Below are 17,234 nucleotides of genomic sequence, written 5' to 3' on the forward strand. Positions count from 1 at the left end.
TTCTCCACCATTTAGGCTCACCCAGATATTTGGGGTCATATTCTGAAGCCAATGTAAAATTGTCAGCACAATTGCATTCATATGCTTTTTCACTTAGTGACTGCTTTGCTTAAGGACCAAATTGTCATCACCAACACACTCACTAAATCAGATTTACCTGTAGGAGCTCAGCTGTCAACATAACTGGGGCTTTCAAGATCCAAGGGAAATGCTATAGTTTTGGGCAGCCCAATCCTAATCCACTTGCTTTAGATACAGTACCTGCTGAGTCAGTGATGACTAACCTAAAAATCAAATCAAACAAGATGTCATACTATGTTGATGACCATCCAGGACTAAATCTGTGAAATCATACTGGCTGATTCCTAGTCTTCTGTCTACTTTTCTAGATTAGTTGCCCAAAGAGCAAAGTATTTAAGAGAGAAGCTGGAAGAAAACCAAATTTACAAGACGGCCCTTGATACACAGGTAATTTTTTTTTTTTTAATTTGATATATATGCCGCCCTTCTCTGGAGACTCAGGGCGGCTTACAATACGTTAAGCAATAGCCTTCATACTTTTGTATATTTTATACAGTCAGCTTATTGCCCCCACAAATTGGGTCCTCAATTTACCTACCTTAGAAAGGATGGAAGGCTGAGTCAACCTTGAGCCTGGTGAGATTCGAACTTACAGTAATTGCAGACAGCTGGTGTTAATCACAATGCTATCAGTCTGCTGAGCCACCAGGCACAAACACAAGCAGTTTCAACCTAGAACAAGTGTGTATGAGTTTGTGATCATGAAAGGAAGTCTCTTTTCTAACACACACACACCAGTCGTGGGTTGCTACCGGTTCATCCTGGGTCTGGCGAACTGGTAGCGGCGGTGGTGGGAGGCTTCGCCCATTCACCTGGATGCTTCTGTGCATGTGTAGAAGCATCATGCATGCATGCGTGTGAGCGAACTGGTAGCGATGGGTTTTGAAACCCGCTACTGACACACACACACACACACACACACACACACAGAGACAGACAGACACACAAGCAACTGTAGCAACACAGCCTAAGAGTGAATCATAACAGCAATAACTGACAATTCACGATCAGTTATAAGTTGTGCAGCTGAAGACAAAGTGGTTGGATGCAGGGGTGAAATGTAAAATTTATTACTACTGGTTCTGTGGGCGTGGCTTGGTGGGGTAATGTGACTGGGTGGGCGTGGCCAACTTTTTTCTTTTTTTTTAACTTTTCAAAGCATTTTTTCTAACGCTTTGAAAAGCCTCTGCCGATCAGGCAACTCAGGTGGGATTGTCAAAGAGGCTTTTTAAAAAATGCTTTGAAAAGCCTCTCTGCCGATCAGGCAACTCAGCTGGGATCGTCAGAGACTTTTCAAAGCATTTTTTTTACCAACTCTTCGGCCAAGAGGTTGCAGAAAAAAATGCTTTGAAAAGCCTCTGATGATCCCAGCTGAGTCGCGTGATCATCAGAGGCTTTTTTTTTAACTTTTAAAAGCATTTTTTCGTCGGAAGAGGTTGTAGAAAAAATGCTTTTAAAAGTAAAAAAAAAAAGCCTCTGATGATCGTGCGGCTCAGCTGGGCATGGTGGGGGAAGGCGCAGGGATTTTTGCTACCAGTTCTCCGAACCACCCGTTGCCATTCACTCCGGTCCAAACCGGGAGCATTTCACTCCTGATTGGATGTTCCCCTTTAGGAAACACAACAAAACTGAAGATTAAATGTGGAATGTAAAGAAAAAAATAATAATTTATCAGAGCATTCAAACTTCATTGTTTGTTTGGCATCTCTTGTTTATTGAACAAACACAGGTTGTCCTTGATTTATAACAGTTCATTTCATGACCATTCAAATGGCACTGAAAAAAGTGACTTATGATCATTTTTCACGCTTAGAACCACTGCAGCATCTCCAGCATCACATGATCAACATTCAGATGCAATTGACTCCTATTTATGATGGTTTCAAATGTCCCGGGATCCTCTCTTGCGACTTTCTGACACGCAAAATCAACCAGGTTCACTTAATAACCATATTACTAACTTAACTGCAGTGATTCACTTAACAAATGCGGCAAGGAAGGTCGTAAAAGGCAAAACTCACTTATCAAATGTCTCACTTAGCCACAGAAATTTTGGGCTCGGTTGTCATTGTAAGTCAAGGACTACCTGTATAGGTTTACCATTGCTAATTAAAAGTTCCTTTAGAGTGGAACCAAGAAGGATGCGGACTCTGAGGGTAAGACTAGCTGATGAATTAATTCTCGGAAATTTAATTAGCAAATCTTGGAAGGAAGCCCCATCACGATCCAGCCCAGATGTTCAGACTGTCAGTAGTAGTAAAAGAGGAGGCAGATGATCTTAAAACTCTTTCGAAGCCTGTTTTGACCTGTACAATCAGAATATTTGCAGGCATTACATTGGTGTAAGAGTACAATGTAATCCAAACTGAGTTTGTCTGGAAGTAGACACTGCTAGACTTAAAGCAGGGGTGGGCTTCAAAAATTTTAGCAAGGGATTCTCTGCCCGGTTGCTGGGTGGGTGTGGCCATGGTGGGTGTGGCCTAGTCGGCCTCCTGCACCAGGGGGGGGGCATTTTTGCCCTCTCCAGGCTCTGGAGGCTTTCCTTGAGCCTCCGGGAGGGCGAAAATGACCTCCCCAGGCTCCGGAGGCCCTCTGGAGGCTGGAAATGGGCCCGTTTCTGGCCTTCCTGAACTTCCGGTAGGCCTGTTCTTTGCCCTCCCCAAGCCTCCGCACATGCCCTGCACTTACCTGCATCCAAAATGGACCGTGTGGGGACTCCTGGGAGGGGCGGGGTGGGGTGGGCGGGGCCAGCCAGGAGTGGGATTTGGGGGTTCTCCAAACTGCACAGAATCTTAGCTAGAGGTTCTCCCGAACCCCTGCAAACCCCCAGCAGCCCACCCCTGCTTTTGTTTTAATTATTTTGCTTAAGATCATAATATTCGCTACGCAAAACCAACCTTCCCTTCTCTCCGTTTTTCATGTTCTTATTTAAGTGCTTGATTTTAAAATGGGGATGTTTTTACTTTGTAAAGATATCTGTAATACAATCATCAGCCTTGTGTTTTCCAGATGTCTGGGACGGCAACTTTGTGGTGGCTTATCTATTTATTTCCAATATTTATATCTACTTCAGCGGTGTCAAACTCAAGGCCCGGGGGCTGCATCTGGTTCATGGGGTGTTTAGATCTGGACTGCGAGGCCACCTTGGAATCAGCGAAGGACCGACCCGCTGTGCCTCTGCCAGTGGAAACGGAGCTCGCGAGGGTTGCGTGCGGCCCTCCTGAGCTCCGTTTTTGCTGGCAGATGGTTGCAGGAGGCCCCGGGAGCCCATTTTCGCTGGCAGGGCACTCAGGCCACCATAGGCACCCCCCTGACATGTATGATGTCATGCTAGCCATGTCCCCCCCTGCCCACACCCCTCCTGCCCCCCCTGAGGTAAAAAACAACCCTGATGCGGTCCTCAATGAAATCGAGTTTGACACTCCTGGTCTACTTCATTCCACAAGGATTCTGGGCAGGGAGAAAAAGATGTATACAGGGAGTCCTCGATGTATAACAATTTGTTTAGTGACTGAAGTTACAGTGGCACTGAAAAAAGTAACTTATGACTGTTTTTCACACTTATGACCATTACAGCATCCCCGTGGTCATGTGATCAAAATTCAACTGCTTAACAACCGGCATGTATATACGACGGTTGCAGTGTCCCGGGGTCATGTGATCTCGTTTTGCGTCATTCTGACCAGCAAAGTCAATTGGGAAGCCAGATTCACTTAACAACCGCGTTACTGACTTAGCAACTGCAGTGGTTCGGTTATTCTTAGGGCAAGAAGGGCCATAAAATGGGGCAACATTCATTTAACAAATGTCTCACTTAGCAACAGAAATTTGGGGCTCGATTGTGGTCATAACTTGAGGACTACCTTTGCAGAAAACAGCCTTCCTAAGAATGAATTGCTGGGAGCAAAGTGTCTTTTTTTGATTTAAACTCCCTCTCCTTTTTTTGTACCCAGATAAAATTAAGGCCGGCTCCCTTGCCTGAGTATGTGCCTAATTCAACGGAGGTCATTTTTGGGAAGAACGACATGAGTGAAGAGAAAATGGAGGAGAGAAAGAAACGTGCTCGGGAATATTCCAAGTATCAGTTGCAGGCCGTCGCAGACCGTAAGAGGACGGCCATTCTTAACCAGCTGGTGGATCAGAGGAGGGCTACCGACATGATTCAAAGAGCTAAGAAACAGTAAGATGGTTGTTGTTATTAGTTGCAAAGTCATGTCCGACCCATCGCGATCCCACGGACAACGTTCCTTCAGGCCTTCCTGTCCTCTACCATCCTCTGGAGTCCATTTAAGCTCACGCCGACTGCTTCAGTGACTCCATCCAGCCACTTCGTTCTCTGTCGTCCTCTTCTTCTTTTGCCCTCCATCGTTCCCAGCATTAGGCTCTTCTCCAGTGAGTCCTTCCTTCTTCATTAGGTGGCCAAAGAAACAAGTAAGATGGAAACTGTCAAGGGTTAATACCACTTTATAATGCCTTGGTAAGGCCACACTTTTTTTAAAAAATTTTTTTGATTTATATGCTGCCCTTCTCCGGAGACTCAGGGTGGTTTACAATGTGCTAAGCAATAGCCTTCATCCTTTTGTATATTTATACAAAGTCAGCTTATTGCTCCCACAAACTGGGTCCTCAATTTACCTACCTTAGAAAGGATGGAAGGCTGAGTCAACCTTGAGCCTTGGCGAGATTTGAACCTGCAGTAATTGCAGGCAGCTGGTCTTAATAACAGGGTGCTTTAAACCACTGTACTACCAAGGCTCCTACTTGGAATATTGCACCCAGTTTTGGTCGCCGTGACATTAAAAAAAAAGATGTTGAGACTCTGGAAAGAGTGCAGAGTAGAGCAACCAAGATAATTAGAAGACTAAAACATATGAAGACCGCTTGCAGGAATTGGGTATGTCTAGTTTAGAAAAGAAAATTTCAGGGTTACAATATCTAGTGTTACAATATCTAAGAGTCTGCCCCAAAGAAGAGTTTGTGTGTGCTGTGTTCTTAGGGATCCGTAGCTGGGGAAGAAGAGAAGTAGGCAAAAAGGCGATACATAGAATCATGACAGCAGGACACGGATGGACCTACAGATAGTCCTCGGCTTACGATCACAATTGAGCCTAAAATTTCTGTTGCTAAGTGAGGAATTTGTTAAGTGAATTTTGCCCCGTTTTACAACCTTTCTTGCCACAATGGTTAAGTGAATCACTGCAATTGTTAAGTGAGTAGCATGGTTGTTAAGTGAATCTGGCTCCCCTTTTGACTTCGCTTGTCAGAAGTTTGCCAAAGGGGATCACATGGCCCATAGGACACTGCCACGGTCATAAATTTGAACCAGTTTGCCAAGGATTTGAATTTTTGATCATGTGATCATGGGAGATGCTGCAATGGTCGTAAGCATGAAAAATGGTCATGGCTCATTTTTTTCAGTGCCGTTGTAACTTCGAACGGTCACTAAACGAACTGTTGTTAAGTCGAGGACTACCTGTAATTCTCCTTGCCTTAAAACCCTTTTGATATTCTTCTAGGTGGATGGTGGAGAAGGGTGAGCGAATGGAGAGGCTCTTCCAGATGAACTTGGCTATTCAAGAGGACTGGCGGAAAAGCGCAGGGCTGAAGCGACAGCGAGATTACGAGGAGAAGCTCTTCCAGCGGTGAGCATCCGTCTGGTCTGACCTAGGCTTCCCCAGCAGCAGGAAGCCAAGTCCTCGTCCCGATAAACCCCTTTTATTTAATTTACAGTGAATTCCTCTCCAGCAAAGTCTTTCCTCTCCCACAGTCTTTCAAGATAGTTCACAATTACCGACCTTTATCAGGCTTGGAGAGTGGCCAGGCCGATATCTTTCAGACTCCACACTGTAACCGACGATACTTGGCAAGAATGCAGGAATGAACTAATTGTCTCCTGCAAACTCCACTCCCCTTTCGCTCCTCTTTTATTCCCTCTGGGAGGGGCCATTCATCATCCACCTGTGGCTTTACTCCTGAGTCGACCCTTGTTCCTTAGCTGTTCCCTTCTCCTGGCAGCTCTGCGCATGCGCACACTGGGAACAGGCCCCAGCTGTTCTTCTGCCCCACTGATGTTCAACTCCAAAGGCAGCTGACAACTGTCAGATGGCCCTGGCCCCATCTCTGCCTCCGATGCAGAGCACTCGTCAGAGCCTTCCCCAGACTCCAAGATTGGCCCATGTTCCTCCCCAACCTCGTCATTGTCTGAATCTGCTGCCAGATCCGCTGGCCGCTGGCGGGCCACAACAACACCATCTAGAGCAGAGTGCTCTAACCTTTCTGGCTTTGCAGACCGGTGGTGGGTGGTGGGGAGAAAGGATAGTTCCACGCAAGCAATGGCCAAGTGCATTCACACATGCAACTCCATTTGCATGCATGCTCAATCGCCGCTTCTGCAGCCCAGTTCCAAATGGCTCACGGCTCAAGAGTGGCCCACAGCCCAGGGGTTGAGGGACCCCTGATCTGGAGAACCTCCCATCTTTGACTCAAAGTTGGAAATCTGGGACAAATCCTTGGATTTCTGAGCTGGTAAGATGTAAGTGGGGAAGGATGCTATTTGGCCCTTGTCACCTTCCTTCTATAGACAGTCAACACAAATACCTTATGGGGGAAAATTTTTGCACAAGCGCCATAAAATCTGTTAGGATATTGAACTTAGCAGCTGGAATGGTAAAGTGTACAATAGGCCAGAACCAGTCGTGAAATCCAATTTTTTTTACTACTGGTTCTGTGGGCCTGGTGGGCCTGGTGTGGTTTCGTGGGTGTGGCCTAGTGGGCGTGGCAGGGGAAGGATACTGCAAAATCTCCATTCCCACCCCACTCCAGGGGGAAAGATATTGCAAAATCTCCATTCCCACCCCAGTCTGGGAGCAGCCAGAGGTGGTATTTTCCGGTTCTCCGAACTACTCAAAATTTCCACTACCGGTTTTCCAGAATCTGTCAGAACCTGCTGGATTTCACCCCTGGCCAGAACACACGTTTGTAGTTGATTAGACTTTCTTATCTCCCGCTCAATTGCCTTGACTGTTAGTAGCTTAGATTCTTGTAGAGAGCTTTAACCTTGCAATAAATCTTTATACTCGTTTGAACTGCTTGACTCTCCAAGGTTTCCTTGATCCTTGACAAAGAAGCCTTTGAAAAAAAGCGAATTGTTGGTCTTTCTTCCCAAGATGTTTTTTTTTTTAAAAAAACAAACATTTCTCTCTTCTTGAACTGCAGGGCTGGAGACAAACTTATGCTCCTGGATCAGTGTGCAAGATATCGTCGTTGTTACCAGTGCAAGAAAGGCCTGAACAAATTCGGGGAAAACAAGATATGGACAGACAGTAAATATATCCCTGGATCTCGGTTAATCGTTTGAAGCAGCACCATTTGTTTATGCCTTCCTTTTTTTTCTTATAAGTGCTTTTGAAATTGGTTTTTTTTTGAAAAGAAAGAAAATCTGATTGTATGAACGTGCTTATGATTTGATTCTTGTAGCCCTGTGATATAAATTTCTAATATTTTTTTTTCTTTTCTGGTGACAATATGTTTTTTTGAATTAAAGATATGTATGTATGAGTGTGTATTATGGAATATACTCCCCCCCCTCACATTCCATAAAACATGCATCTTTCTTATTTTTTAGAAAGTGGACGGGTTGATTTTCTCAGGCAGAAATGCAAGGGTGGTGACAAGTTTCCGAAAGATGCCCTAATTAATTCATGAGCCATGATCCAAATTTCAAAGGAAATATAGTCATTTATTAGGAGCAACATTCCGGCAATACTGGGATGCAGTCAGGACTGATCCCACGCAGATTTACGTTCCCCTATGACCCTGTCTCTCCCCTCCTCTCTGGCCATGTCATAAATCAATTCTCCAATTCACCACTTTGGCTGGCTGTGAAACCCAACACCCTCCTTCTGATTGCGGTCAGAAAGAATGTATGGAATTCACTTCAGTTCTCCCTCCCTCCTGCTCATGGTAACTTGAAAGCTTTGCAAGTTGACAGGTGGCATATTTTATTTATAGGGACTGGCTGTCTTTTTGTATATTTGTCTTTTTTTTTGTTGTTTGTATTTTAAAGCATCAATCTTTAATTCAAATACAGCGAAGGACCTGGGACTGAGAGAAGAGAGAGGATTTTGATAGTCAGGTAGCCAGTTAGACATGGATGGGATTCGAAAATTTTAGCAACCGGTTCTTTGTCCTGTTGCTGGGTGGGCATGGCCAAGGTGGGAGTGGCCTACTTGGCCTTCTGCATCATGGCAGGGGAGGACGTTTTCGCCCTCCCCAAGCTCCGGAATCTTTTCTTGAGCTTCCAGAAGGGTGAAAACAGCCTCCCCCGGGCTCCGGAGGCCCTCCGGAGGCCGGAAATGGGCCTGTTTCCAGACTTCTGGAACTTCCGGGAGGCCCGTTTTTCGCCTCCCCAGGCTCCAGAAGCTTTCCTCAAGCCTCCAGGATTTTGCAGTAACCTTCCCCTGGAGTGGGGTGGAAATGGAGATTTTACAGTATCCTTCCCCTGCCATGCCCACCAAGCCATGCCCCGCCCACCAAGCCACACCCACAGAACCGGTAGTAAAAATGTTTGCATAACCCACTTACAAAGATATAATCTTAAGAATATCTTTAATGGTTAATCAATTCCTTTAACACTACATTCACATAAGACAATTAGACATGGTTCTTTATTATATTTATTTATTGTTTTATTTATTTATTGTTTTGATTTATATGCCTTCTCCGGAGACTCAGGGCGGCTTACAATGTGTTAAGCAATAGCCTTCATACTTTTGTATATACCTGCTTAGTAGGGCTTTTGGCCCCCCCAAGCGGTGTTCTTTTTTATACAAAGTCAGCTTATTGCCCTCACAAACCGGGTCCTCATTTTACCTACCTCGAAAGGATGGAAGGCTGAGTCAACCTTGAGCCTGGTGAGATTCGAACTTGCAGTAATTGCAGGCAGCTGGTGCTACTTAGCAGCACTTTAGTCTGCTGCGCCACCAAGGCGCAGCAGACTAAATGAACTATGAAATCTTTTCTAGCTCAGAGAGCCAGTTTGGTCTAGGCACCAAGCTAGAAAGCCAGAGACCATGAGTTCAAGTCCCGTCTTGGCCATGAAAGCCATTCTGGAAGATGTTAGGCCAATCATTAGGAGACTATGAGTTCTAATCCCGCCTTAGCCATGAAAGCCAGCTGGGTGACTGATCCAGTCACTCCCTCTCAGTCCAACCCACCTCACAAGATTGTTGTGGAAAATAGGAGGAAGAAGGTGTGTTAGTTACGTTCTCCACCTTGGGATGTTTGTAAAAATAATACAGGTGAGATAACAAACCAATCAATAGGTGTTTTCCTCCTGCTTTCAGTGTGTCCCACAAAGAAATGGCTGCTGTGCTGAAACTCACAGTCTCACGACAGCTTTAGCTAAAATAAGACAATTAGTCATAGTTCTTTATTAGGTGAAAATCTTTATTCTAGCGTTAGCTAATACATACCAAACCAGGACTATTAACAGTGCTCTAGATTCATGGACTTTGTGGAAGTAGATTTTAATAGGAGCAAAAGAGCACAGGAAGATTTCATCACAGGACATACACAGCAATTTTGTAATGCGAAAGTCACAGCGTAGGCATTTATTGATATTGTGCTTTCTAAGTTATTTAGAAACAACACATTCCTTTTGGACGGTTTGGATTAAATCAATGAGGACACACACTCTAGAATCTAGAGTCTAGATCAGTTATGGCTAACTTTTTTCCCGTCGCGTGCCAAAAGTGGGGGGACCGTGGGAGGGTCACGTGCGTGCGTGCCCACACCCATAATTCAATATGCCCCGCCCCCTCATGCATGCACATGTGACCCCCCCACGCTCCCCCTGCTTTTGGCACCTGATGGCCTGGTGGGCCCCATAGACCTATTTTTGCCCTCCCCAGGCTCCAGAGGCTTTCTAGGAGCCTGGGAAGGGCGAAAACAGTCTCCCCCCTCCCTCGGAGGCCCTCTGGAGGCCGGAAATGGCCCATTTCCTGACATCCGGTGGGCCCAAAAGGCCCAAAAATCAGCTGGCCGGCACACGCATGCATGCTGGAGCTGAGCTAGGGCAACGCTCACGTGCCCACAGATATGGCTCCGCGTGACACCTGTGGCACGCGTGCCATAGGTTCGCCATCACGGGTCTAGATGTTTGACTGCAGGTGACACAGAGCACATAAATGAGAATCGGTTGACGTCTAATTGCTACGTTATCTGCCCCAGGAAAACATTCAATAGACCCTTTTCTCAAAGGTGGCTTTTCCAAAAGACAACTAGACTTTTGGGGGTTTTTTTTCCTTGAAAACATTTCGCTTCTCATCCAAGAAGCTTTTTCAGTTCTAACTGAAGGGAAGGATTTATATTCTTTGCAATCATCTGGCCGTTAGCAGAAGAATTGAAGAACCGGAGAAGCTTCTTGAATGTGAAGCAAAATGTTTTCAGGGAGAAAACCAAGGAAGTCCTTTTGCCTTTTTGGAAAATCGCATTTGGGACAACCATGACCTGGAGGATTGAGAATCTCCATAGACATTTGATAGACTTATTGTTGAGTAGATCTGAAGATCAACAGCCTACATCTAACCTGGATCTTAAGGCCCCTTATGATATCTAGAAAGTGCATTAATCATGGAGAAGTGCAGGATCCAACTTCCATGGCAAGTTCAGTTTGGTTTCCATCACCTAATCCAGGGGTCTGCAACCTTAAACACTCAAAGGGCCATTTGGACCCATTTCCCACAGAAAAGAAAACACCGGGAGCCACAAAACTCTTCCCGTGCCTGACTATTTCTTGAGTGGCCACAAAACTAGCGTATGTAGTTGAATTAAATGTTCTGTTTTCTTCTGAAACTTTTCTTTTCTTGGATTTATCCATGGTTGGCCTACCGGGGGTTGAAAAGCTCAATAAATCGCGTGCTGGCGGGTGATACATATTTGGAGTAACGGAGCCACAGCAGAGGGGTGAAAGAGCCACATGTGGCTCCAGAGCCGCAGGTTGCTGATCCCTGACCTAATCCAATATCTTCAAGCAGCTCGTTGGGTCAGAATAACAGAAGCGTTGGAAGGGAACCTTGGAGGTCTTCTAGTCCAACCTCCTGCTCAAGCAGGAGAACCTATACCATTTCAGAAGATTGAGATCTACACAACATCACTTGGGAATTCTTTTGTTCTTGGCTATGCAGCGTCTCACTCTTAACATTTTTGTAGTGATCTTGAGCTGGCTCGATCACTTTTCAAGAACATTGAAAAAGAACATTTTAAGGTACAGGTAGTCCTTGACTTACGACCACAATTGAGCCAAGAATTTCTATTGCTAAGCGAGAGAATTGTGAACTCAACCATTTTACAACCTTTCCCACCACAGTTTTTAAGTTGAATTACCGCAGCTGTTAAGTTAGTCACACGGTTGTTAAGCGAATCTGGCTTCCCCGTTGACTTTACTGCCACCGTCATAAATATGAGTCAGGTGCCAAGCGTCTCAATTTTGATCATGTATCGTGGGGATGCAGCAACAGTCGTTAAGTGTGCACAGCGGTCCTAAGTCACTTTTTCAGTGCCGTTGTAACTTTGAACGGTCACTAAATGAACTGTTGCAAATGGAGGACTACTTGTAGTCTAAAATAAAATGGTTGGACGTGTGTTCAGAGAATGAGGCAGGCGAAGGATCATGGAGACATCTTAATTAAAAATAATAAAAAATAGCACCCTAGTTACTAGCATAGACCTCCTCACCAAGTCTCTGTATTTATGTGACAGTACTGTATATAAAAACAATTTCAGTTGCATCAACAACCCAATACTATTTTCTTGCAATTTCCCTTGAAAATGACTATTGCTTTGAGGGTGGCCTCTGTATTCAAACCCACTCATTTCCTTATCAAAACTCAGAGTGAGCAAGATTAGTGCAACAAATCTTAATTTAGTATTTAGATAAATTCTGGAATACAGAGTCAATCTGTCCAGTGCTGGTATTCAGCCGGTTCTATCCGGTTCGAGTAAACCTGTAGCGGCTGCTGCGGGAGGCTCCGCCCACCCACCCAGATGTCATCACATCCTGGTTTTGATGCTCTGCGCACACTCACATTTGCAAACCAGTAGCAACGGTAAGTGAATCTGTCCCTTCATTTGGGAGACGTGGTTGTGGGGTGAGTTTCAGTGCCAAAGTTTCAGTGCTTTCTTACAGATTTTGTCCCTTCTTTTTCTAGATCTCTTAATGTGCCTGGTACAGTAAATAGAAAGTATGCAATTGCTCTAGGTATTAAATATGAAGAATAAGCAGCAGTTACAAATATAACAACAGCAACAGCACTTAGACTTACATACCGCTTCATAATGCTTTACGGCCCTCTCTGAGCAGTTTACAGAGTCAGCATATCACCCCCCAACAATCTGGAGGTCCTCATTTTACCGACCTCGGAAGGATGGAAGGCTGAGTCAACCTTGAACCCCGTCGGGATCGAACTCCAGACTGTGGGCAGAGTTTGCCTGCAATACTGCATTCTAACTACTGCACCACCAGAACTGCTGAATATATTTAGTAAAGAGGACATTGCCCGATTTGGAGTTTAAAGCTCATCAATGACTTTATTCCCACTGAGGTAAAGCAGGGGAAAAACCTGATATTCTGAGGTAAAAGATAGGATTTAATGTTGTAGTTGAGGAAAGCAAACTCAACCGTTCACGGCAAGAGTTTAGTGTTCTCTCCATGTATCCAATAAATCAAATGAACGACTGTAGGGAAAAGGGTTTTCTATTATGCAGATAGTCCTCAATTTATGCCCACAATCGGGACCAGAATTTCCACTGTTAAGCAAGGCAGTTGTTAAACGAGTCAAACCCAATTTTACAACCTTTGTTGCCATGGCTGTTGAGTGAACCCAGCTTCCCCTACTGACGTAGCTTGTCAAAAGCCAGCTGAGAAAGTCATAAATGGCTATCACTTGACTTAGGCATACTGCAACTCTCCTAAATACATGCTGGTTGTCAAACACCCAGATTTTGATTATGTAACTGCCATGGTCATAAGTGTGAGGACCAGTTGTACGTCACCTTTCCCCCCCCTCACCCCCTGGAGCCATTTTAATTATGAATAGTCGCTAAACCGGTGGTTGTAGTTGAGGACCACCTGTGACAAAAGAGAGTGGTGGATTCTTTTTTATTTGATACTGCCCCTTCCATAAAAGCGATAGATACACCCATAAGTGTGTATGCACAACCACACTGGGAAGTTTTACTAAATGTGAGGGGTATCCCGTTGAGTCACAAATTACCTCAAGTCTTTGGGCTGCCACAGGAAGACTGTGAAGTGAAGTAAGACTTCACTTATGGCTAATAGAAATAACATCGGGAAAAATAGAACTCAAACCAGAGATTTTCCTACTAGGGATGATTAAAGAAAACTATAGGAAAGAAATAAAGTATTTAATATTACACATAGTCACTGCAGCCAGATTGGCACTTGCCCAATATTGGAAAACTGACCAACTGCCAACAGACCAATTGATAATCCAAAAAATCTATAATTGAGCAGAAATGGACAAACTAACATTTGAAATGAAGGACAAGGTAGACTCAAAATGTTATATAGCGTGGAATAGATGGTATGATTGGATAACTCGTAGAAATGAGAGTAAATGAAAAATTTTGTATGATAATAATTAACAAATATGCACCGTTAATAAGATAATGGACGTGTGACCAAAGTCCCTTTTTCTTTTTATGTATTGTCGTTTGTATTAATATATATGTATCTTGTATATACATAGTATAGTATTTTACTTTTATATGTTTAAAACCAAAAAAAAAAAAAAAGACTTCACTTATGAAAAAAATGTTTTAGACAGTGGTGAAATCTGAACCGGTTTACTACCGGTTTGCTAGCTGCGCATGTATGCTGTGTGCCAAATGTGCACTGCGCGTGTGCATGCATAGCGTGCACCATGCACCAAATGCGAGGTGCATGTGTGTGCGCAGTGCACACCAAAAGGAGGCATGGGGTAAGTAGGAGAGTGCACGGAGGGGGAGTGATCAGCTGTGGCGCACAATCTTCAGAGCCTTTTTTTTTTATTTTTAAAAGCATTTTTTTTACAACCTATTTACCGAATAGGTTGTAAAAAAATGTTTTAAAAAGTTTTTTTAAAAAGGCTCTGACGATCGCGTGGCACAGCTGTGATCGTTGGAGCCTTTTTTTTTACTTTCTGAAACATTTTTAAGTACTGGTTCCAGAGAACCGGTAGTAAAAAAATGCTAAAAAAGTAAAAAAAAAAGTTCTGACCATCATGCGTCGCTCAGCTGATCGTCAACTTTTTTTTTTTTTTTTTACATTTTTTACTACTGGTTCGGCGAACCAGTAGCCTTTTTTACTACCGGTTTTGTGAACCAGTAGCCTTTTTTACTACCGGTTCAGGCGAACCAGACCGAACTGGTAGTTTTAGGGAAATAGCTTCATCACTTGTCATAAAAAGTAAGAAATCTCTCCAACCCGTATTCTCATAACCTGCCTTTTAATTCTGTTAAAAATGGTCAATATAATTGCAACAGGGAGCAAATGCTTGCTGGGAATAAGCTAACTCTCAAAGCTGAAAAGGAATTTGGATATGCCCATGCTCCGGTTTTTGTAGAAAACTACCATCTGTTTCAAAATACAGGTTGTCCTTTTTAGACTCACGGTAGCATTGACATCTGTTCTTGTTCGCTGCAATTTAGGTAAGGAATGAATACGTCTCAAGTATAATTTCATCATGTGTTAATTTCTGTTGCGGGCAGGAGACGATTTGCAATTTCTTTAGCAAAGGGGCACTCGTTTAGCTCTTTAGCATTTGAGGTCTTCAAGATGCAGGGAAGATAATAGGATTCAACAGAACTGGAAGCATTTCTGTGTGGAGATCACGTTTGGTGGGATCTCAAGAGTATGGGGAGAGGGGAATTAAGGAAAAAAAATAGCAAGGGGGACACTTGCCCCCTCCTCACAAATACCAGCAGCTATTTCACCAAATATTTGGTACCGGTCTTCATAATAGTTGAAGGATTTGGTAATCATAATTTCTTCCTAGGGATTCTGACATGAGAGTGATGTGATCTCACTGCAGTTACAAGGAAAATATTGGCTGAATTTACAGATTATAGTACAGTCTCTTATAAGAGCTGGATCACCGGATAGATTATTGTTTATAAATTAAAAGGAGGTGACATACTAAAATTGTTTATATTTATGATTAAGGTTGGAACTCCCTTCTTTATATATTTTCTCTTCCTCTTTTCTTTTTTTCTTTCTCTCTCTTTTCTTTCTCTCTCTTTCCTTCCTTCCTTCTTTTTCTTTGCATTTTTTATTCTTCGTTTCTACTATTCTTTCTTTTTCCCCCTTTTTTGAGTTTGTATCAGATTTTATTACTGCAGTTATAATCTTTAATAAATTAAAAAAAAATAAGATGCAATGACACCGCTGAAGCTCCACCTCTTTTACATATATCAAACAAGGGGGTGGAGCTTCATTTACCCTTCCAGGGATGGCATCTTAACATTTTTGCCTCCTAGGGACCAAATTCACATTTTAACAAGGCAAGAACAAGCCACTTGATAGTTGAATCCCACTGTTGTCCCCCACTGTTTTTTCAATCTCCTCCCACTTATGACGGTATGACTCTAACTTTGTTGCTTGTATCCTTACTATTTATATTGATATTGTTTCCTGATTGCTTATTTGTACCCTATGACTATCTTGATGAACATATCTTTTCTTTTATGTACACTGAGAGCGTATGCACCAAGACAAATTCCTTATGTGTCCAATCACACTTGGCCAATAAAGAATTCTATTCTATTCTATTCTATTCTATTCTATTCTATTCTATTCTATTCTATTCTATTCTATTCTATTCTATTCTATTCTATTCTATTCTATTCTCTATTCTTCGATGAAAAAACAATGCAACCGACTTCAAAGGCTGAAACCACTGATACAAAACCCTGCTTTTAAAAAAAAAAATCCCATGAAATTGTCCTCCAAGAAAAGTATCCTATTGTTTTTAAAACAAATAAGAATGCAGGCAGACAATTTTGAACTTCCTGTGGCCTTTTTATCACTTCAGGAATAGAACAAAAATGGAAGACCAGTTGCTGATTACAGTAGCTGCATGTGAAGAAAAACAATTCTTTTAAAACGCCATGCCTAGGATGGTTAAATACAGAATATTAGCTAGATATTATGGACTTTGGGCCTGATTCAGCAAGATCCATTGGAAGGAATGACAATCAATATTTGATGAATGACGAATGAGGTGAAGCATCACCTGAGGAGGACGCATAAAGCTTTTAGCTTTGGCAGAAGTACCTGCTGCTTCTTTTCCTTTATAGCAGGTTCACCCAATCTTGGCAACTTTAAGACGTGTGAACTTCAACTCCCAGAATTCCTCAGCAGGCTGCTGGGGAATTCTGGGAGTTGAAGTCCGCACATCCTAAAGTTGCCAACGTTGGGGAAAACTTCTTCACTGGCATATTTCCTCTGATGGGGTCCAGCCAACCAGAGAAGACGGTGGCACTTTGGGTTAAGGGTATACAGTACAAGGAGACGCTGGACATCTATCTGTCTGGAGTGCTCTAATCTGGATTCCTGTTTTGGTCAGGGGGTGGATTTAGAAGCCTGAATTTAGAGTGTTCTAACTCTATGATTTTAAATTCAACAATCCCTTTTTACAATCTTATAATCCCTTAATTCAGGGTAGAATCTGGGTGACTGGGCATTTACTGGCCGGATGCCCTTCCTGATGCCTATGCAGAGCTCACAGCAGATATTTTCTCTTTGCGCCCAGAGAGAGAAAAATATCTGCCGCTATCTAGGATTGGAACTCTCAACCTTGCAAGTGGGAGGCGAGCATCTTCACCACTAGGCCACCATGCCGCTCATGGTTTTAAATACAATAAATACCATTAAAGCAAAAAATAAAATAAAATAGTCCCTGAGATTACAATTTCTTGGTTGTGTTTGATGGAGAGGCATAAGAATTAACAGATGAATTTTTTTTCCCAAGGCATAGTAGTGATTATCTCACGGTTTAAGCTTGACACAGCTAAGGGGAACTCTGCAGGACGTTCCCTATGGGTTCCTTGGCTACCAAAATAAAATACAAATGAAATTTGGAGGAAGACTTCGC

At 43.3% G+C, this 17,234-nt stretch overlaps 1 protein-coding gene across 2 annotated transcripts in view; it reads left to right on the forward strand.

The window, feature by feature from the left end:
- CCDC81 (coiled-coil domain containing 81) overlaps positions 1–7,635 on the forward strand; it is a 38,643-nt gene extending 31,008 nt beyond the window's left edge. Inside the window, exons 12-15 of one of the 2 annotated variants that reach the window (XM_034407125.3) lie at positions 390–468; positions 4,035–4,261; positions 5,598–5,723; positions 7,297–7,635. In XM_034407125.3, the coding sequence (XP_034263016.1) occupies positions 390–468; positions 4,035–4,261; positions 5,598–5,723; positions 7,297–7,438 (574 nt within the window). In that variant the 3' untranslated portion in view covers positions 7,439–7,635. The remainder of the gene's footprint in view (positions 1–389; positions 469–4,034; positions 4,262–5,597; positions 5,724–7,296) is intronic. The other variant, XM_087895851.1, reaches the window with a different exon arrangement.
- The last annotated feature ends 9,599 nt before the right edge of the window (positions 7,636–17,234 follow it).

This window comes from Pantherophis guttatus, chromosome 5 (assembly GCF_059756535.1).
Source record: "Pantherophis guttatus breed Tessera chromosome 5, ASM5975653v1, whole genome shotgun sequence".
NCBI lineage: Eukaryota > Metazoa > Chordata > Lepidosauria > Squamata > Colubridae > Pantherophis > Pantherophis guttatus.